General features: G+C 42.4%; 1 protein-coding gene across 1 annotated transcript in view; it reads right to left on the minus strand.

Moving 5' to 3' along the window:
- The window catches only part of MED12L (mediator complex subunit 12L), a 709,720-nt gene that overhangs the window by 11,093 nt on the left and 674,731 nt on the right, over positions 1-23,896 (minus strand). The window contains exons 42-43 of the mRNA XM_088447707.1: positions 22,490-22,552; positions 8,743-8,824 (exon numbers count right to left, since the gene is read on the minus strand). Coding sequence (XP_088303833.1) covers positions 8,743-8,824; positions 22,490-22,552 — 145 coding nt within the window. The remainder of the gene's footprint in view (positions 1-8,742; positions 8,825-22,489; positions 22,553-23,896) is intronic.

Here is a 23,896-nt window from a genome sequence, read left to right on the forward strand (position 1 = left end):
TATATGGCGGGCACTGCCATGTCCTTTACATTATATAGCATGTACCGCAACCAGGGGCATATCTATAATGGGTGCAGGGTGTGCGGGGAACACGGGCCCCTGGGTCCAGGGGGGCCCCCGCACCGCACAGCCTGCACCCATAATAATACTTACCTCTCCAGTGTCCCACGTCGGCGCGGGCGTCCGCCGCTGTAAAACGATGGAAAATGGCCGCGGCGGGCCATTTTCCCGTCGTTTGCGCATGCGCAGTACAGGGAAAATGGCGGCCATTTTTCCGGTGACCTGTGCATACACTATAGACTCTGGGCACACTCCAGTGCCCAGAGTCTATAACTCCAGCGTTGGCTGCACACAGCTCAGTGCCTGCCGACTGCTGGGCTGAGAAGAGGGGGCCCGTGTCGGAGACTGCACGCGGGCCCCCTCCTCTCTAGAACGCCCCTGACCGCAACATTCTCTGCATTATATGGAAGTCACTGCAACGCTTTCTGCATTATATGTCGGGCTCTGATGGTCTCTGTATTATATGGAAGTCAACGTCACGCTCTCTGCATTATATGGTGGGCCCTGCGATGCGCTCTGCATTATAATGCAGGCACTGGAATGCTCTCTGTATTATCTGGCAGTCACTGTGATACTCTCTGCATTATATAGCGGGCACTGCGATGTTTCCAGTTTATGATTCTGTGACTAGAGCAGTGACACAGGCGGCCATAACTTATACACTGAGTTATGCATTATTCCCATTTGCATTGTATATGAATACTTCTGATATCCTGTGTGCTGCAAAGCCTCTCCCCTCCCCCAAAAAGTCCCTAATTTGCAGAAGAGGGGAGGGGGGATTGTTTTTAGAGCCGAGAAACAAGAGGGGATGAAATCGACCTAGGAAAGAAACAAAGAATGCTCAGCAATCTTTTTGAGGGTTTTATCTTTGAGCAGATTGGAGGTATTGGGGATTTTGTAGTCAGTTTACATGGTAATCAGTGGCAAAGCTCCTTCCAGCAGATAGCTGCATTCTTCCAAATTAAGTTTCATTGTCAGAGATTCCTACTCGGCAACATAAGAGTTTTTCTCAGCAGTTTCTTTTAAATTGAAAAATCTAAAATGTGCTGATAAAGAACTGCACCAACAACAAAGTTCAAAGAATTTATCCAGGGTATGGAACTTAGAGTTATTCAACGAACAGGAAAAAAGATGCGCCAATATGCCTATTTCTACTAGTTGAATTAGCTGCTCTTTGAAAAGAGTAATCTGTATCCAGGGGCGTAATAAGAGAGGAGGGGGCTCATGTTCACTCACCGTCCGGGGCTCCCTCCCCTCTCCCCGGCTGCTGTCAGCGAACTGACAGCAGCGGGACCCCGGGCACTAGAGTGTGCCCGGAGTCTACAGAACTGCGCAGATAACCGAGAAAATAGCATGGCAGCCATTTTCCCAGTGATTTCCTACTGCGCATGATGCCGGGAAAATAACCGTGGTGGCCATTTTCCAGGAGTTTTCTGTAGCGCTACTCTATGGGACATTGGAAAGATAAATATAAAAAAAAAGTATGGGTGCAGGCTGTGCGGTGCGGGCCCCCCCTGGACCCATAATAAATACGCCCCTGTCTGTACCTATTACAAATACTGAAGCAGAAAAGCACAATGGCAAGTCTATCTAGGCCAGGGATAGCCAACCTCGGTTCCCAAGAACTACCAACAGTTCACGTTTTCCAGAGCACCTAGCTGGTGCACAGGTGCAGTCATTACTCACTAATATCCCTTTTACACCAGAGCTAAAACACGGGTTATTGTAGAGTTAACTCAGGTAGCTCCTTAGTGTAAAAGGGGACAGGGCTGGATTCCCGGGTCGAGTGACCCGGCAATCTAACCCAGGTAACTTGCAGGGTTTAACACGGAAATGACCCATGAAACCCTGCAGTGTAAAGGGCGCGATCCGGTTACGATGACCTGGAGTGCGCCGCATGCCGGCCGATTGGCCAGCTTCAGTGGCGCTTAGAGATGACGTCATCTCCATGCGTCCACTTCCACGCCGGAAGAGCCGGGTCACTGCAGAACCGTCTCTGGTGTGAACGGCGCCGATATGGGAATATCCTGGGTTGGCGCCGGCTAAATTTCAGGTCTGATCCAGTTTGGAACCCTTTTCCAACCTCCGGGTCAGACCCGGAATTTAGGTATAAAGTAGGTTTTACATATTTGAAAAGATCCACAGGTGAAGCTAATTATTACACTTGCGATTCTGTGAGACCTGGAAAACATGCACTATTGGTAGCTATCTCGAGGACCAGGGTTGGCTACCCCTGATCTAGGCCTTGGAGTTTTCCAACATCTTCATAGGCAAATGCAAGGGAGGTTTTTCGGTTGCCTGGAAACCTCCCTCCACTGCCCACACCATGACCACAGTAGCAATAGTATATAATACAATTAGCTCCACCTGTGGATCTTTGAAAATGTGTCAGCCAGTAATGACCTGTGCACCAAGTAGGAGATCTGGAAAACATGCACTGTTGGGTGCTGCACTGCTCTAGACTATCAATAGGGTTAATGATTGATAATGTATAATAATACACTATTCAGTGCATAAGGAGACCAATATGTACATATATGTACAGGGCAATGCTAGGGTCTCCTGCTGCTCCCCCAGACTCCCGTACTTACTCCAATGCTCTGGCTTGGTGCCACATCTGAAATAAAAACATTCAGCTCAGGCAGGATGGCCCTACTGCCGCATCTAATGGCTTAATGTGATCGCTGGCCCTACAGATTTCGGAATTATGACATACACTGCACTTTGTATGGCACATATTATAGCTGGTGAAGTGCTAATTATGCCCTCTTCATGGACTGCCCACACTGGTTCTAAAATCAAGATCAAGCATTTGGAAACCCCCCTCTAGAAATTCTGTGTTTGCCCCTGATCTTGGTCCACTCCTCTTCAAAAACAAAATCTCTGTAGCTGCATGGTTTCTTCAGAGGTCAAGACTACATATTGCTTTAACTATTAAAGCATGTTGTTAAAGTCTTCCTGGAAGAGTTTCTTTCAGGATGTCACTCCCTATAGCCAATGTCAATGCAATGGGTAAGAAGATTCTCAACAGATGTAAGACTACTGTTTTTTCAGGGCACCAGTTCATCCTTAACATGGATATTGAATTATAATTTTTCCACCCAAGTTTGGAATTCAGGGTGTGAACCTACTGACCTATATCCCCGGAATCCTCATTTAGATAAAAGAGGCTGAAGAAAACCTACAGAGTTCATCAAAGACTTTCCAAACAAGAGCTTTGACAGTAAAGAAATTACGTCAGCCACACTGGCTTGTCCAGGCAGAAATTCATTAAACGCTCTTGGACACTGGTTAAGAAATCTCCTATAGTTCTGATTACAGGATCTTCATTATATTGAGGGGATGTAGGGATATGCAGTGGGGAGACTGACTCTACAGAACAAGCACTTGCACAACATGTGCTGAAAGAAACTGAAGCAGCAATCACCCCAGTAGAAGGAGATAATTAAAGTGAGTCCTTGTGATTTAAAATACAATGAAGAAAGCGTATGATTTGGTATTGTTTAGGTGGGCACCACAGTCAGAAAATCAGCCATAGTCAGGATCACTGACAAACAAGACAAGGTTAAAGACAAAAACAAACTAGTGTAGTCAGGGTAGTACAGTAAATGCTGTAACAATGCCAATACCAGTTGCAGACCAGGCACTAAAGACTGATCTGTAGCTCCGGCGTGCACTGCACAAGCGTTAGTAGTTAGTAGCCCATAGGCTACTATAGGGTAACGCCATCTGGTGATGGCGTTATCCTATTGGGGCAAAGCTCTGGCATGCTCTGCATTCTGGTGCTTTGCAGCCTCCATAGAAACCTATCGGGGTTGCGGTTGCTGTCGGAAATAGAGGAACCACAGCAGATATCAGAGATACCTGCTGCGTTCCCTCCATAGTACATCTGGGGGGATACTTAATAATTGCGGTTATCCCCCAAAAAACAATTGTTTTCGGGTATATCCCGCAAATATTATCTTATAAATAGACCCCTTAGCGTTTGGTCCATTTGGAACACAATATTAACAGTCTTACATGAGTACTGTATGTGTATCCTGAGTCACACATATCTCAAGAAACATTCTGTTCAAAAGAAATCTAAATTACAAATAAAGCATCAGAAGTCATGTCCATAACGATGTAATATATCTGAAACAGTCATAGAGGTACTATTATCTAGAGGGGTCAATAGGCAAATAGCCAATGAAAAGTGGGTAGGTTGTGCAAGATGGTGCCATCATGATCAGTGTGCACTAATACATCAGAACCTCCATAAATCAGCTCTGAGAAACATCCTACAGAGCTGCTGAAAGCCAACTGAATCTAGCCCTAAGTCTCATTAGGTAGCATCACAAGAGGATGTGCTACACTTACATGTATGAGCCATTAATGTACTAAACTTATGCCTGCCTGAACCTGTTCTGCCTCTCCAGGTTTAAGCATCCAGATATCTAATATACACTCAAGCCTAAATATGCCTGCAGTTTGGAATGCATGTGCACTACAGAAATATATATTTTTAATTCCCACAGTTTGACTTACGTCAGAGTCTAAGAGGCATATTTCTTAAAGTTATTTGCAGGGAAATCCACGAAAACAAAATTACCTACAGTAAGTATCCCCTAAATGGTTCCTCCATTTACAACCACAAAAGCAGCCCCCCATAGGTTTCTATGGAGGTTGCCAGGCAAGTCGGATTTAGGAATGATTTGTCAGCCCTTCCCACTATGAGTAAAATGCTGTCATGTCCAGCCCAGGAGAAACACTATTGTATACCTGCCAGCAAACTCAGACTAAATGATATACCAGTCATAAGAATGGTCTCTGTATTGTATAACTGCCAAAAGAATTAACTTTTATTTTGTATACTATGTGATGGCCAAGAGTACACTGCAGCTTCTATTATTCTGCGTCCTGGGTTTAATTCTTGGTATCTCCTAAAATTATAAAGTAAAATGTAATGAGGAAATGGTTAATCTGTGTGTGTATAGCCCAGGGAAGAAGAGTGCTGGGGAACAAGGTAAAACTTTCTTTTATCAACAGTGAATACAAATATAAGACACTTTCCTATATATAAAGTTGGAAAGATGATTTCTCGAAAATAAAGTGGGAATATAGTAATCCTTTGCCTTTCAGTTTTGTGTTTTTTGAAACTGCAGACACAGGGCCTGATTCAGATTTGGGAATAGAGTAACCATGCTGCACTGCAGGTGGGGTAGATTTAATATGTGCAGAAAGATTTAAGGTGCGTATCCATTAGGTGATGGGGTAACGACAGTGATTACGACATCGTAAACGTTCAGTCGTTCCTCATCCTGTAGGTGCCCACACTGAACGATATATCCTCCTTAGGGGTGCCTAACACTAACCCTCCCCCCATAGAAAACTAACCCTCCCCCCCCACGAGGTTAACACTAAGGACGTCCCGGACTTACCTCGTTCGGGCAGCCCTCCTTCTGTGTTTTGGCGCCGGGATTAAGATAGGCATTGGTATTTCAACGCCTATCTTAAGTCCCTTGTAGGGATTCAGCCGTCGAGATTTAGACCGGCGGCCTAACTACATTCCACTCTGATACCCTATTACTGTGAAATGTTTTATATATTTACACTGTACGGAGCTGCATACACTTTGTGTTGCCTTATAAATAAAAGTTAATAACAATACATTGGAGACAGCAGTCTGCTGGGAAAATCAACCTTCACTAGTTTGCTTATGTATCTTGTATGCAAATATCAAGACATAAAAATGCAGTAAATGTATGTGTATGCAGATATCAGAGCTTTCAAGTGTCCTGTAGACTACTAAGGGCTTACTTTATCAAGCAACAATTAGTAAAAAAATCTACGTTTAATGGCTGATTTGGGGCAGAAAAAACTGCCACTAAATTACCATTTCCTAACAGGACCCATGATCCAGATTTTTTCCATAAAAAAATACAAAGCACCGAATACATTATCCTGCCATTACATAAACAGGTTGGGCAAAATTTACTAAGCGGCGGTTTGATGGGGGGTTCTATTCTATTCTAAACCCAGCGGTTTGGTGGCAGGTTCTATTCTGTTCTAAACCCCGGGGGTTTGGTGGTGGTTTTGCAGTGGTTTCTAAATGACAGCCCTGTTCTATTCTATTCTAAAATGTGTTTTGATGGCAGTTTTGCAGCGGTTTTGGCCTTAGTAAATCTGCACATAGCAAAACTGCCTCCAAACCACAGTCAAAACACATTTTAGAATAGAATAGGGCTGTCATTTAGAAACCGCTGCAAAACCGCCACCAAGCCCCTGGGGTTTAGAACAGAATAGAGTCCGCCACCAAACCGCCGGGGTTTAGAATAGAACAGAAACCGGGTCAGGGGATCAGAGACCTCCAATGTCACTCCCTTACCCCCAAATGACCTTCCTTTTCTTCCACTCAACACTATCCAGCAGTAAAGGTTCCGTCAAGATGACATTGTCAACTACCAGAATATGTTAATGATGTGATTGCAAATGGAGGAGGATTAGCTGGACCCCAGCGTTCTCCTTCCGCCACCTATCACCTGACCGGAACCCCATAGAAGCAAGCTTTTATGCCCCCTAACACGTCCAGGTGCTACCAACTCAGGTAGTATGACAGGGTATCAATTTAAGACTGTGGCTTCAGGGATGGGGATCTTTAAAGGGTGCAGTATTTTGGGACCCATGCCCACCCGTGGGTGTTTGGTGTCCTCCCATGGCAATTCAGAGAGGGCTGCGGCCATGTGGAGACAACAGCAAGTTACTAGTGCTGTAACCTTACTCCGTTGGCACACTGAGGGACGGATTCAGATGTGAACGCAAATGTCATCACAGCTGCAATCTCTCATACATTCGCAGTTGCTAAAATATGCTAATGAGTAACTCACCGTCCAGTGCTTAGAGACGCCCACCGAAAGCATCTCACGTCCGCCGCTCGCGCTTAATCCGTAAACATTGGACACAGATCAGGTGGCCATCAGCCTTCTGAGTAAGTCTAAGTTGTCGCAGACATAGCGGGACTCCAGACAGAGGCAATTCAATTCTTTTGCCGGCGGCTCTTTTTTTAAGATGCCCGACAGAGCAATTCAATTGTTCCTCCGTCAGGACACGATAGACGCCGGCATTTCTGCGCGCACCCTCAGGAGGATGCGAGCAGAAATGTGTGAGAAAACCCCTAGTTAGGGCACGCTAACCGCAGTTAGCGCACCCCAACCAGAACTTTATATGGGTTTAGCTGTTTTACATGGCTAAACCCGGTCTCATAGGGGGCGAAGAGGGCGGCTGATTTATGGATGCATAGAAAACGGTCTGACATGCCTATGTTTTTTTCTAACCATCCCGCTTACATGCATGCGCAAGGGCTTACAATGGCTAGCAATCGCTCAATCTCCATTGCATTGCGTCCACATCTGGATTAGGCTCTGACAGGGGCGTATTAAGAGCGGAGGGGGCCGTGTGCAGTCTCCATCCAGGAGCCCCTCCTTTCTCTCCGGCGGCCGGCAGCGCACTGAGTGCAGCACCGCAGCAATAAACTCTGGGCACTAATCTGTGCCCAGAGTCTACTGCGTATGTGCAGGTCAATGGGAAAATTACCATGGCGGCCATTTTCTGCGCGTGCACAAAACTCAGCGCAGATACTACAGACGTGGGACTCCGGGGAGGTAAATATAACAAATATGGCTGCAGGGTGTGCGGTGTGGGCCCCCCCGAACCCAGGGTCAGGTCTACCCCACACACCCTGCACCCACTATAGATACGCCCCTGAGCCCTAAGTAACATAAGGGGGCTGAAGTGCCCGGGGGAAAATACAAAATAAAAGAGTAGAAGAAACAAAAGCATCAGGTTGCAGGTGGATTTCAGCGTGTTCAAGAGGGAGGGGAGTTTCAGCCTCAATAGAGCTAACTATTTAGTGTCTAATCCTCAGCATTCCCACTTAAACCCATTGTTTCCAGTATACCTCAGCTAGGATGAAATAGGAGAATATGATACCATTGAATTAACTGAAAGGGTGCACAAACTTTCCATGTAACACATTCACAGTTTTATTTTTTTGCAGCCTGTTAAATTTAGCAGGTAAATAGAAACTGTGCACTGAAATGTGCAGAAATATGTCATGTTTAAGCTTGTACCATGTAGCAGTCGTGTTAAATTCTTTTCACATAATGGATCAGTGGATCGGTGTGTCTAGACATTTGCATACAAACGATTAAATAAAAAATATACTGTACCTCGTTTAAAGCACCAAAAACATAGCTGGGAAAACTAACTAGTAGCCAATATAAATTAAATTAGAATTGTATGGTATGCATTGACCAACCTAAACACACAAACGAGAGTATACATTACGTATTTACTAAAGAATCAAGATTGGTTTGGATTTAAAAGGGCAGTAGTAATACATGCAAACCAGGCCTCGTTTTGTCCATATTACTATTGCCCTTTTAAATCCAGCTCTCAAAGTCGCCGATAGTCATCAGCTTTGAAAAAACAAGCTTTAGTAAATACACTCACAAATCGATTAAGGATATTGAACTCTCTGATATTGAAAATATTACTAGGTCCATAAATGACTACATGGAATGTGTGTCACTGATAATTGTGTTTAAAATAATGTAACCAAAATATTACAACATTTACAACTGAGATCTTGGTTTATACTAATGAGTTGGTTCAGTTACTGCACATATTCTGTATTGTACTTACTTGAAAGTTGTTTTTGTAGTTGTCTGACTAAGGCAGCAGTTTGCTGTTGTTGTTGAGTCTGTTGCAAGCCTTGGATGGGGAACTGAAAAACATATTTTCCAAATAATACATTTATTATATTGTATATAAAGCTGTATCTTGCCATTACAGGTTATCAACATTATAGAGCTTATACTAACTAAATGCACTTCATGTAAGCTGTGGTGATGAAGGGACAATTTTCTTATAGGAGACTACTTACTGTAAGTGTAAACCTACTGTATACTTGGACACAGCAGGCAGCATATTTTTGAGTTCATACTGTAGTACTGTACTGTAGTAGAGGTCTCTATAGTTTGTTACCCTCTGCTGAATTCACTATGAGCTGTTTGTCATTATCATCTATCTATTGATCGGTGAACATTTTGCAGGGAAAAGGACCACAAGCAGAGCTATATCAGTCCATGAATTCATACTCTTAGTGGTATATTTACTAATGGTCAATTTTAATTGATTTTGATTGATTTAAAATCATTAAAATTGATTAAAATCGACCTTTAATAAATATACCCCATTAGGGGACAATTTACTAAGCAGTGTTAGGAGACAGAGTGAAAAGTGATAAGAAAGTGATAAGGTGCCAGCCAATCAGCTCCCACTATCATCTCACAGGCTGTGTTTGAAAAATGACAGTTGGGAGCTGATTGGCTGGCACCTTATCACTTTCTTATCACTTTTCACTCTCTCCTAACACTGCTTAGTAAATAGACTCCTTAGTCTCTTGTATTCTGTAATGGTTGATAAAAGAGGACAATAGCTTACATGTAACTGCACAGTAGTAGAAAGTAAATGGTCCAAAACTTTGATATTATTATATAGACACATAAATTTAGAGGCTTTTTAATGTATTCAATCACTTACGAATCCAGCGTTCCTTTCTCACCATTGTATTTTATAGTCGCCTGTCCCGTATAATGTTTCTCTACTTCTATTCTACATGGCGGCTGTACAAGCCAGAGATTTTTGAAATCATGTTTTACAGTCATGTGCATGAGCAGATGCATTTCTAAATCAGCCTATGAGCCACAATGTTTGAAAGCTGCTTCATTGTAGAATATCAGAGTATATCATGCATTAACAAAAGCAGCTAAATTACAGTAGGTTGTGCAGCGTGCGCTACTTAAATTGTACCCAAAGCTGTCTCAACAGCATTGTAGGCCCTGGGCAAAGCAATGCACTGGGGCCCCCTATGGTCGGACACCCACTGCCCCCTCTCAACACACTAAAATAATTCAGACCCAAAATGTATAAAAAAAAAACATAGTTTACCCCAATTAGTATGCTGACAACCATTCACTGTCAGGCTGCAGGCTGGGAGACACTGCATATAGTGTGCAGCTCCTCTCTCCTTGTATAGGACAGATGGCTGAGAGGAAAGCAGAGAAAGATGCTCCCCGGCCGCTCTGATTATAGCTAACACTCCATCAGAGGAATCTCTACCTGCCTCCCAATAAGCTCTGGGGGCACCAGTCCGAAGGCCCATAGAATTGTGGTGCCCTGGGCAGTTGCTCAGTGAGCCTATACATTAAGATAGCCCTGATTGTACCCATCATTCTTTATCTGCTTTGGAAGTGTACTGTGGCTGGGTACAATGACAAGACAGCAGGAACGATTTCTACAATATAGCCAGTACATGAGAGTCACTGTGGTGTGGTATGGAATGACTGCAATATACTATCAGGACATTTCAAGAATGATTTTTTAATCACAGCAGAGTCAGAAAAATAAGTCAGACAGTTCTGTGGGTTGATTTTCAGTACAGTGCATGCAGAACAATACACTATAAACTAACATAAATGTGACCTACAGTATTACAATTCCATCAGGTGAACATATGAGTATGGAACAAAATGTCGGCACCAGGATGTTGACATGGTCATAATGTTGCTATTGTGTATGTTGACAATCGGCATGTCAAAATAGAGTTTTTCAGGTATTATGATCTGTCGACATTCAAACCATGTTGACCTTTTTGGTATTGTCATTCTTATGTCGACATATTGACTGCATACCGAACATATAGTACAAATGTTCAGTCTAATATTTTAGTACTTGCCCTGAATATCACAGAAGGCTAGTATAGGGTTGCAGAATGTACTATTTCTGCTTTTACTCCCATTCTGAACATTAAAATAAATGTAGTCTTATCAGTAAGTGCATACTGAAATATAATATTACAGAATCAGGCATATATAACATATGAAACACACTGGTGAGTATATAAGTAACAGAAAATAAAACATTCACCATGAAATATAATATTCTCATTGATGTGTGCAGCAACTACAACTAAAACAGTGACCTGAAGGCAAGTCTGGGATACTCTACTGCCCTAAGGGAAAATGGATCAAAAACAATATTTTTCATACCTTACACTAAAATATGTAACAAGTATTATAAATCTCTCCAAATGTTGCCTCATTGATGAGCTTGAAGAAAAGGCTCAACTAGAAATGATGAACATTTGAAAGGACTTGTTATTTATTATTGTTATCCTTTATTCTTTAAGGTGTCACATAGTTCTTGCAGCGCCACAGAGACTATACCAGTGAAACCTGACATATGAAAGGTACAGTAAATGTAAAGTGACATATTTGGACAACACAGAACAATATGTAGCAAGGTTTACATCCACAACAGGGATGTTATTCGAAAAAAGGCCCAGGTACTGGGGAGTTACAATAACCCTTCCAGATACAACACAGCTGAGTGAGAGAGTCACTCTCACCACAACACAAAGAAGATATAGAACAAAAGCAGCCGTAGTAGGGTTTTAAAGTGAATGTCACTCAAAGCAGTTCTAAATATAAATGCAACATATATTAACAAAATAGACACATGAAAAAATAATATTAATAATAATAGCTATGACAGCAGATTGCAACAATGTAAAATCAAATGAACATGCAGTGATGCTTCAATAATCAATTAATCCTGGAGTCCAAACCCCTATACAAGTGATGGCTATAATAGTGTTCCTTAGTTAGGAAAGGATTTCAAAATGGGGTATATTAATATTACTATTACTAAGGGTCTCATTCAGACCCGCTCGCAAGCACTGATCGCTCGCAAGCGGGTCCATGTTGAGGCCCTGCGCACACGCAGCGTCCACACTGCGCGTGCGCAAGCCCTGGAGCGGGAGAGAAATTCCCTTGCTCCGGGGCTCACTACAAAAGGGGCGGCTGTCGATGGTGATCGACAGCTCGCACCATTTTGTAGGCGGGGTGGGGGGTGGCTTGCCAAACGGAGGCGTTCCCGAAGGAACGCCTGTCGTTTGGGGGTGGCCCCACTGACATCACTCGTGATGTCAGTGGTGAGCTTCTGGCTCTATTAGAGCCGAATGCTCACTGGGGCTTGCGGCAGACGAGACCCTACCACAAGGGACTCATCGCAAGCCCCGATGGTTGCGATGGTCTTGATCATCGCGACCATCAACCTGGCCATTTGCTAAAGCTGTGGGTGGTCACCCACAGCTTAGCGAGCGGTCAGGAGGCCGGCTCATTTTAGAGATGCGGCCACCCTCTTTCAGAGCGAGCGCTCGCATAGAATTCCAAATGAGCAAGTTTTGTGTGAATAATCCACAACGCTAGGTAATACCTGCACAAATGATGATACCGTCCCGTTTGATGTTGAGGGAGAATCCGGCAATAGCGGTACAGCAAACCGCATCCACGGATGGCTGGCTCCGTTGTTCAACCCAATCTGTGGGGAACTCACGTGGTGGTGGTGGGAAGCCGCTCTGGAGGGCCCGTCTGACCGATGAATTATAGAGGGTTTCAGGTTGAAGTTAATTCCGCAGGTGGATGGAAGACGTGAATGTGAGGCTATTAGTGAAGCCGTTGAAAGGCTGTACCACCCGGCACAGCAGTCTCCGTTTCAGTCTGCCAAACAAAGTGCAAGTGCTTCCATTCGGTGCTCCCAGGATGGGAGAAAGTAAGTAATAGGCACCTCATACTTACCCTCTCATCCTGTGAGCACCGAATGGAAGCACTTGCACTTTGTTTGGCAGACTGAAACGGAGACTGCTGCGCTGGGTGGTACAGCCTGAGAACGGCTTCACTAATAGCCTCACATTCACGTCTTCCATCCACCTGCGGAATTAACTTCAACAGGGATGTTATTCTGCCATTCATATAACGTGAAACACATTGGGCAGGATCTACTACACATTGCATTTTGGATGCGGTACATCCCACCACTTATCAGCTACATACCGGTGTTAAGGTAAAAGAGCTGTCCTTTGTGATGAGGAGACTTCCGTGTTTATGACCCAGAAGCCCCTCTGCATATGTGCCGTATGACGTGTGCCGTGGGAGATGCTGGTAGGAATCCGATTGGATCCCTTTCAGTGAGGAATGTGAAGAGAAGCCCATAAGCTTCTATTGGGTAACACGCTGTACCACTGTGTCCAAGCTTCGGGAAGTAATGCATTTTGGAGCTTGGTAAAGATGGAAATGGGGACAAAACTATTTTAATCACATTTTCCCTTTAGTACATCTTGCTGATTGCATGATGTTGCCACAGTTTCTGAAAGCTTTGAAATCTTCATCAACTTTTTATACATTCAGTTCTGTTTTCTACCACGATTAATACTCCTTTAAAAACATAAATAAAATATGCATAGTGACCCTGCCCAAAATGAATAACCAGAACCAATTTTATACCGTGGGCTGGTTTCACTAAAGCATTGAGATAATAATTATGAAAGGTGGCAAGCTGGACAAGGTTAGGGCAAGCTGTCAGATATAACAGGAAAACCTGCAGCTTTTGGTCCCCGTCATAATTTAAAACCAGCACCAGCTTGATCAGCATGGGGCAAAATTCCCAACCTAGGGCAAACCAACCACCTATGTGCCACTTCACTTGGGCTCTACCTGGCAGCCCTGGCATAATGGTTGCCAGGGTAGTAGTTTGTAGTCTTAAAAATACTGATGTGGAACTGCAAGCCTTGATAGCCATTCATTGATTGGACTGCCAAGGCTGCCAGAGCATGCTGGAGCTGGTAGAACTACTGTACCAGCAAATCCTTACATACCCCAGCTTTTGCAGCTAGATACAGTATTATAATAGAAATTGCTTCCACCACTTCCTCTGTAATTATTATTGACTGTAACAGAAGCTTTCTCAATCACTGGTGCAAATTAAGCCAAAAATAATTATAATGTAATATCTATTAGCTACATTTTAAGACTGGCTATGTTTCAAAGGGGCATATTTATTAAACTAATTGTGTTTGAAATCCCCCGGAAGCAGATGTTTTCTGGGGATACTCATAAAATGTAAGCATTCCCGGGATGTACTGTGTATAGGGGCTGCCGCAGCATATATCTATGGTATATGCTGTGGTTCTCCTGTTTCCAATCACAATAGCAGCCCCCCCACCCTATTGGTTTGTATGGGGCCGTTATATTTTGAGCTAGAGCCCTGTAGCTAATGCCATCTTTAGATGGTGTTATCCATTGTGTCCTATAGCCTACAGATTACGCAATTTACTGGGAGAGGGATCTGTAGGAACCCTCCCCAGTAATGGCGGCTCGCACATGCATGGTCTGATTACTGCACATTCGCAGTCACACACCGGGGTCCCGAAGCAGAAAGTAAACATACAGGCTATTTCTTAAGAGTGCTCGTCACTGAAACATGAAATATTTCATTCAAAGTGTTAACTGACAATAAAAGAGCACATTCTAGCCATGTTACCTACAGTCCTCCACAATATATGACCTCTCAGCTTACTCCTGACTAACCCAGGTTAACTGTTTCACTTAGGTTTAAATAATTATCCCGTCAAGGGACTATATTCCCGAGGTGTACACGAGCTATGTAAACCACAAGCTTTCTCCAAACTTTAGTTCCCTCTAAATTTCACATGAACTTATTAGATATCACATGTCCATATAATTACACACAAGGGGAAGATTCATGCTCTTTGTACAAACATAACATCGGTATGCAATCTATCCACTGACCAACTATAAATCACACTACCTGAGAGGAATGTCTCATAACATCCATTTTTTTGTCAGGAAAACATCGTACCTTGAGAAAAAAAAACGTATTTTCTTAGCTTTAACTCCCATACATTAACAACTTGCCTTTACCTTAAAAGGCCCATAAGGAATATTCCTGGGACAAATGCAAGCTCTAAATGCGCAGTAAAGAGTGAAATATAAGTAAAGCCATTGAGAAGTCTATATGACTCCAATTCTCAGACAGAACGGAAATACTAACTAAAAATGTAAGCATATAAACGAGTACTCCATGTGGCCTGATTGAGATGATTAATTGCAGACAAAAACATCATAAAACCATAAACTGCAGTATAGGCAGAAAATAAAAAAAACAATGATTACAGTATAAGAAGCATTACATTAAAATACTAGTTTGTAGTTACTTAGGGCCTGGTTAAGAGTTTGACACAAGTCCAATTGCAGGCTGCAAAAATGTGTTGGAAGCAAAACTGGGCTTAAATTATATGTAAAAAAAAAGAAAGAAAAAGTGCACAGTAAAATAGCGAGTTTATGCCCATAGTCAGAGCTGTACACATCTCAAGAAGCTTTAACCATTTAACTACGATTTGTTTAGTCAAAACCGCAGAAATTAAATTTTTTTTTACATGTAATTAAGTTTAAAGAGTATTTTAAATATTTTAGTTAAAAAAACATACCTGGGGGTGTTATGCACCCCCCCAACCCCTGTGTCAATAGGCCTCCATTGAAATTTAATTTCCCACCCCATCAAAAATAGCCCCCCAGTATAAAAAAAATCCCAAGCAATATTAACCCCTAGTGGTAATATATTCCTGTGGCAGAGGCCCCCAGGGACTATAAATGTAAATGTTTTTTTATATATGTATATATACCCCCCAGACAAAAAACGAAATTAATATTTATCCAGACCCCCCTCCCCCCTAGTGCCAATTGATGCCCCTCCGTGTCTAGCTCCGCCACCTCATCTCCTTCTTGCAGAGCGCAACGTTACGTGGTACCGGGGGAATTGATCATCAGTTCCCCTGCTGCAGCTGATCTCTGCACATACAGAGATCAGCTTATCAGTGCTTGGAGGGGAAATATGTTCCCCTCCTCCCACTTTCACTTTAGGCGCATGCGCCGCGGATTGCCGTTTGCACGATTTTGGAAGTGATGTCGGCGGTCAGTGAGGGGGCCTGATGAGGAGGAGGCGATCCATTCTGCACATGTACAGAACGGATTTCCTCCATTACACAAGGGGAACACAGCAGGACAGCACTAACGCATGAGATGCGACGTGGTCAGGTAACGCAACTCCTGACTGCGATCGCATCTCATGCGTTAGTGCCAGGAAAGTGGTTAATGTACTTTGCACAGGGGTGCCAAGAAGGATAAGGGGGGAGCGGGCACTACTGCATTTTCCTGGGCCCAGGTTTGTTTAAGGGACCCAGCTGGGAGAGGCCATGCCCCCATGTATTGGCCATCACCCAAGCCCGTCAATGCTCTCTATGGCTGTGACTTTTCCTACGTGAAAACGCCTCTACCCTCCCATGCACAGAGCAAAATACTGTATTGCAAGATAAAGTACGCTATGCAAATTGTTTTAAGACTCACTCTGCATCAGTCCTCTATAGTTAAGTGTAATGGGGTACCCGCTAGGATGTTTCAGCAGGGTGCAGCACCATGCCCTATTTTGTGGGTTTTGTGAGCCCATTGGAAGATTTTAGAGATGTGGAGAGTGTTTCAGTGGTAGAGAGCAGCATGGGCAAAGTCTTGGAGGAGGGAGTGGGAAGTAGTAATCAGTTGCGAGGAAACGAGGCATTAATTTGTGGAGCGAAGTGGACAGGTGGGAGTGTAAAGGGAGATGAGGTCAGAGAAAAAATGGGAGAGAACTGGGTCAGGGATTTGTAAGTAAGTGTGAGGAGCTTGAATTGGGTTCTGAAGGGGAGGGGGAGCCAGTGAAGGGCTTGAAGGCAAAGGGGAGGCAGGTGTAGTGCGTTTGGAGAGAAAGATGAGCCTGGCAGCAGCATTGAAGACAGAGAGAGTGGGGGTCAAGGAGGCCAGATAGGAGGAGGTTCCAGTAGTCTAGTCTAGAGATGACCAGTTAGTGGATGAGGGTCTTCATTGCTTACAGGATGAGAAAGGGTCTGATCCTGGATATATTTCTTAGATGGAAATGGCTAGTATGCTGGTATTGGGGTACAGAACCACAGGTTTTTTTTGATTCCCTTATGGAATTTTTCCCTGTGCTGTCCAGGCTGGTTTGACAGGATGACCATACAATGCAGGTTTCCTTGTTAGAGTATGACCAGCCTAGCCTGAAACAGAATGCTCTGGTAGGAACATCCTGTGCTCATTGTTTCCCTGCTTTAGTAGTAATAATCATAATATAGCACTGGTCCTAGTTACTAGTAAGAGTAAAGGCACATTAAGGCCCGTAGACTTTCCGCCTACATCAAAAGTTTTAGACGCGAAAACTTTTCATGCGTGTCCCTGCTTTTTGCCCTATTCAATTCCAAACCAGGCGAAAACGGAAAGCGGCGAATGCGGAACAGGCGGAAAGTACTGTCAGATGTGGGGAAATCAGTCTGTACCCAAAAAAAAGATGCACTAACATAGGGAATCAATATAGATGTGTACTATAGCTTCTTATTTGCGTCTTAGTAAAAGTGGTGAAGAATGGCATAAAGCAGTATTTTTGGGTGAAAATAAGTAGTCTTGTCAAATTTGGGGTACTTGAAAATGGGTGCTAGCATATTTTTATGTCTCTAAAGTGTAGTTTTAAAAAACGCTAAAAAACACCCTCATACATGCACCTGCAATCCCCAAAAACACTTGGCCCCTCCTTACAGCACCCCAAGAAGTCTATTTCGCTAGTTTTTATAGTTGTCCCCCCACTTTTTACTTTTTCACCCCCAAAACAAAAGTACTTTTCAGGGGTGTTCAGAGGTAATTTAAAAAAAAAAAAAAAATTCTGATTTGTCCTTTGAGGGGCTGTCCCAAGGGTTCAGGGTGGTTTCCCCATGATTGCACCCCAAAATAAAGATTTGGCTCTTCTTTTCACCTGCTATTCATAGGCAAATTTTTTTCGCTATTACATTGCATTGAGTTTCCGCGTAGGCGAAATTGTCCTGGAATTGAATATTGAGATACTTTGAAAATAGGCGGAAAGTCCGAATCCGCGGAAACTTTTCACCAAATAAGACTTTGCGCCTCTAATTGAATACGGCCCTAAGTCTTTATTTATTTATATTGGAGGTTATTATTACCATCAAGTTGATGATGATGACGACTGTCATAACTTTACTTCAGCTGCAGCAAGATATGCTCGCAGCATATAATGGGGGAGGGGATATTTACACTATATTTTGAGTTGCAGGTACAGTATCTTATGAAACACGTAAGACCCCAATTTTGTGTTTATACCTACATTAAGGACACAAAATAATGGCCTTCTCTAAACACAAATTGCAAAATAATAATAATAATATTATTATTATTATTTTGCCTGGGGCTCTTCCCTGCACCCCTGAAAAAAACTATTAATTCTAACTTTCCCTCTCAACTGATAAAGTTTATTTTAAAATTAATAGTTTTTTTCAAGGGTGCAGGGAAGAGCCCCAGGCTTCACCCTAGCCCTGGGGTATGCTCGGGAGGGGGGCCCCCTTTTTGAATGGGTCCCCACTTTCTAAGGAATTTCAGTTCTGGAGTGACCAGTTTGTGGTTTGGCAAGGGGGACCCCAAGCTGTGTCTCTTCCCTGCGGCTGGTTGAGCATGGTGTTGGTTACTGGAAATATGGGGGAACCCCATACCATTTTTCCCCCGTTTTTCTAGGACCGGTATGGGCTCAAAAGCCCGGTGCTGCTTATGCTTTTGGTGGCGATCTGTGCAGTGCTGCTGCAGAACACACAGCTCACAGACACTTCTATTAATCTCAGTCCAAATATGACTGAAGTCGCACACGATCAAACATGATTCTATAGACCATGTTAGATTTAGCAAAACACAATTCTTAGTAAATTTGAGTGTTTATTTGGGAAAAACTCACGTGTCCCAACGAAGCACAGCGTGTTTAATTTCAGCCAATCACTATTCTTAGTACGAGAATATGCCCCTTAGAATCTGTCTGGTTGGTGTAAATACCACCCACCACTTGTGTAATTAAATGCTTCCAGGGCTAGGCCTCTATTAAAGATAGAAACAAAATTGTGCAAATGAGTTCCTGAATAAAGCATGTAGTGATGCAATGGGTGCAAATAGTAGCACATAAGACTAGCCAGCTTTATTTTTATACTGGAATTTACAGTTCATAAAGGGTGTGCGCCCCCTCCCAAATTTAATCTCTCTGCACATTTTAAACACACATCTCCACCTCCCCCCATTACCACATCTGAACAAGGTTTGCTAAGGTGCAAAATTGTGCCTTCTAGCTGCAGTATTCCTAATTTTGAATTATTGAATTATGCCTATTATGTTTGCCATTTTCCAAGGTATAGTATATATGCACATATCCTTTTTTAAAACACAAAATCAAACAAAAGAACTCAGCATTTAGATATGCAAAAATGGGACAAAATAAGCTTTTTACCTAATCCGTCTATAAACACCCACTTTGGGTGGAATACTAAACATTTTTGTGATAGCTCTTCCTATTTTAATATTCGCAGAGGAAGAGGTCCTGCCAAAATCAAGACAGTTAAGAAAAAAGTTTTAATTGTTCTTTATTGGTTACTTGAAACACCTTGTGAGATTACTTTAATTTAGTGATTCAAACTAATCTAATACCATTTAAGTAGGGAGTTACTAATTAAAAACATATCTACTGGAAATTCCAATGTTTTGCAAGTTGTGACAATATATAGAAAACAACAAACTTTAAAAACTAATAAAAACACACCTTAATTCCTTTCACAAAGTTTATTGTGACCTTCAAATTGTTTTTCAGCATAATGATAAGCAGGTTCAGAACCCTTTGGCGGAACATCAAGTAGATATATACTGTAGGCCCAAATGTAATAGACTGCAATTTGTTGGTACTGGTGTATTTTCTACAATATAGACACTAGATTCAAAGTGGCAAAAAGTTTAAAGTAGAGATGTGCGGGGCTGGTTCCCAGAGAGCAGGCAACAACTGAATTTAGGGGTTCCGAATCGAACAGAGTCCGAGTTCGGAATCACTTTGGGGTTCCGAGTCCCGACTCTGTTTTGCGGTCAGCTCGAAACTCGGTCTTAAAATCCAAACTTGTATTTTGTATTGCATTTAAACAGGTCCAAATTACATGATTTTAGCTGTTTTTTTTTAAATTCAGATCCAAAGAAAAAACACAAAGATGAATTCAGACACAAAACCAAAACACAGGGTCCGCGCGCAACTCTAGTTTAAATGCAAAACTAGGTTGGCTTTGCCTTAAAACTAATGGCTGCTTTAAATCTAGCAGCTTCTGTATATAGCTGAAAACACACTGGTGTCTGCAAATCGCAGGTTATTACATGTAGCCCAAAATTCAGAATTGCTGTGTGCCATGCCATGTACCATGGGACTTATGCTGGCCATACACTAGCACGATTTCGGGCCAATTGCCCGATCTTAGACGCGTCGTACAATGAATTGTGTCGAAATCGTGTAGTGTTTAGGTAGGATTCGATCGGAAGCTCGCTCCCACCACTGTTCTAGCGTATCGTATGATCAGATGTGCAGCCCATATTATCTATCGTAATTGTATGCAGAACGTGTGTGAAAAAAGCACCAAATCGTGCAGCCGGGACAGCCAGGGAGCTGCCGGGGAGTTCAAGGGAAAACGTACGATGATTCGCATCGTACTAGCGTATGGCCAGCATTATTATGAGAGAATGGTATAAAAAAACACTAATACGAGTTGCATAGTGTTTTCGATTTTCGTACTATTTAAATTTATTTTAATTGCTTGAATCTGAAATTATATATACAGTCAGGTCCATAAATATTGGGACATTGACAGAATTTTCAGATTTTGGCCTCTATTCACCACCACAATGGCTTTGAAATGAAACAAACAAGATGTGATTTAACTGGAGACTTTCAGATTTAATTTGAGGGTAATTACATCCAAATCAGGTGCACAGTGTAGGAATTACAACGGTTTCTATATGTGCCTCCCACTTTTTAAGGGGCCAAAAGTAATGGGACAAACTAAACAATCCTAAATCTAACATTCACTTTTTTAATAATTTGTTGCAAATCCTTTGCAGGCAATTACAGCCTGAAGTCTGGAACGCATAGACATCACCAGATGCTGGATTTCATCCCTGGTGATGCTCTGCCAGGCCTCTACTGCAAATGTCTTCAGTTCCTGCTTGTTCTTGGGGCATTTTCCCTTCAGTTTTGTCTTCATCAAGTGAAATGCATGCTCAATCGGATTCAGGTCAGGGGATTGACTTGGCCATTGCATAACATTCCACTTTTTAGCCTTAAAAAACTCTTTGGTTGCTTTTGCAGTATGCTTCAGGTCATTGTCCATCTGCACTGTGAAGCGCCGTCCAATGAGTTCTGAAGCATTTGACTGAATATGAGCATATAATATTGCCCGAAACACTTCAGAATTCATTCTGCTGCTTTTGTCAGCAGTCACATCATCAATAAATACAAGGGAACCAGTTCCATTGGCAGCCATACATGCCCACGCCATGACACTACCACCACCATGCTTCACTGATGAGGTGGTATGTTTTGGATCATGAGCAGTTCCTTTCCTTCTCTTCTCTTCCCATCACTCTGGTACAAGTTGATCTTTGTCTCATTTGTCCATAGGATGTTGTTCCAGAACTGTAATGGCTTTTTTAGATGTTGTTTGGCAAACTCTAATCTGGTCTACCTGTTTTTGTGGCTCACCAATGGTTTGCATCTTGTGGTGAACCCTCTATATTTACTCTTGTGAACTCTTCTCTTCATTGTTGACTTTGACACATATACATCTACCTCCTGGAGAGTGTTCTTGATTTGGCCAACTGTCGTGAAGGGGTTTTTCTTCACCAGAGAAATAATTTTTTTGTCATCCACCACAGTTGTTTTCCATGGTCTTCTGGGTCTTTTGGTGTTGCTGAGCTCTCCGGTGCGTTCTTTCTTTTTAAGAATGTTCCAAACAGTTGATTTGGCCACACCTAATGTTTTTGCTATCTCTCTGATGGGTTTGTTTTGATTTTTCAGCCTAATGATGGCTTGCTTCACTGATAGTGACAGCTCTTTGGATCTCATATTGAGAGTCGACAGCAACTGATTCCAAATGCAAATGTCACACCTAGAATCAACTCCAGACCTTTTACCTGCTAAATTGATAATGAAATAACGAGGGAATAGCCCACACCTGTCCATGAAATAGCTTTTGAGTTGATAGTCCCATTACTTTTGGCCCCTTAAAAAGTGGGAGGCACATATTGAAACTGTTGTAATCCCTACACCGTTCACCCGATTTGGATGTAATTACCCTCAAATGAAATATGAAAGTCTGCAGTTAAAGCACATCTTGTTTGTTTCATTTCAAAACCATTGTGGTGGTGAATAGAAGGCAAAATCTGAAAATTCTGTCAATGTCCCAATATTTATGGACCTGACTGTATACATATATATATATATATATATATATATATATATATATATATTATATATATATATATATATATATATATATATGTTTTTTTTTATTTTATATTTTTTACCTGATAGAGACAAACTGTGTGCAGTATAAATAATACGGATACCTTACCAATTGCTGTTGTGCTTGCATTACTTGGAGACCGGTTGCTTGCTGATTCTGCTGTTGCTGAAGCTGAAATATATATAAATATACCATAAAGCCATACCATACTCAATCACAGGTCACACCCACAAATGAGACACAACTAGCACAACTTACACCTACCACCAAAAAAACATCAATGGATTAGCAGAGCAAAATCTACTCATATTGTGTTATTCAATTTTTCAAGAAATGTACACTCTTCCTGTTTTGTCCCTTGTTCTGTTACAGCATATACATAATGGCAGTGACATGAGCCAGTTAAAATTAAGATATTCTACATATTTCTCTTAGTTGTAAAGACAAATGGAGAGATGAAAGAAGGATTAAAGAATTACAGTTAACATAAGTTATCTACATTTTGATAAATACATGCATACTGTGTAAAAGGGGAATGAATAGTTGCACTCTATGGACCTGCACATAAGTGCAATGCTGAACGCAGAATGGGTCCTGCGTGATCACACGCAGACCCTGGTATGCTACTGCCTGACTGACAGGCATTTACGGGGAGGAGCAGGGACAGAGAAGGCTGGCGTTCCCTGAAACAGGGACATGTTGCCCCCATTTCCAGGAGTGGCAAGCCCAGGATCTGCGTCCACAGATGCAGTTTCCTGACCTCGCAAGCCGACCAGCCTGCGATGGTCGCGATGGTTATCCCAGCCTTTGACATTGATCGCAGTGCTGGGATCACAAATGCAGCAGGGGGTGTCAGAGACCTCCTGGTGCATTTCCATATTTGCAAGAACGGAATTGCAAAGCTGCTTGTGCGCACCTCTGCAATTCCGTCCTCTGCTGAATCAGCCCCTAAATTAATATTTTTCTTTGGATTTTGGCTGTCAATGCACATCATGATTACGATGACTTTTTTAGAGCTAACTGGCTACAATCAGCACATTTCTCCATTAGTTGTGCCCCACAGAATATAACATTCAGTAATCTGTGCAGTTCGACTAAACATGGATTTGCCCAAATTGTACATAAATTTGACTGATCTGAGTCAAACAACTGGATCTGCTCATGTATGAGCATCTTAGGGGTCTTGTCTACTGCCAGTACCGTGTGTCATTATTGTGTGTGTCATATGTTACACACTGCCGTTTTGACAGATGAAAGGTACAAATTTACCCACAAGCTTAATGGTGTGTGATACATACAGTTTGTATTTCCCTATAGTCTACCCATCAATAATTCTGTTGTCACCCAACCTCTTAGCTATACCCATTTTAGCTTTTGGGAGCAGCCATTAGGAAGATATGTTCATTTTTTCAATGATGTTACTACTGTATATTATCGGAATTGGCCCAATTCAATAATGCTGGAACAGATGTAAGCATCCCACACTAAGGGGTTTATGTAATAGCCTGTGAGATG

This window comes from Taudactylus pleione, unplaced genomic scaffold, assembly GCF_031769625.1.
Source record: "Taudactylus pleione unplaced genomic scaffold, aTauple2 ptg000436l, whole genome shotgun sequence".
NCBI classification, from domain to species: domain Eukaryota; kingdom Metazoa; phylum Chordata; class Amphibia; order Anura; family Myobatrachidae; genus Taudactylus; species Taudactylus pleione.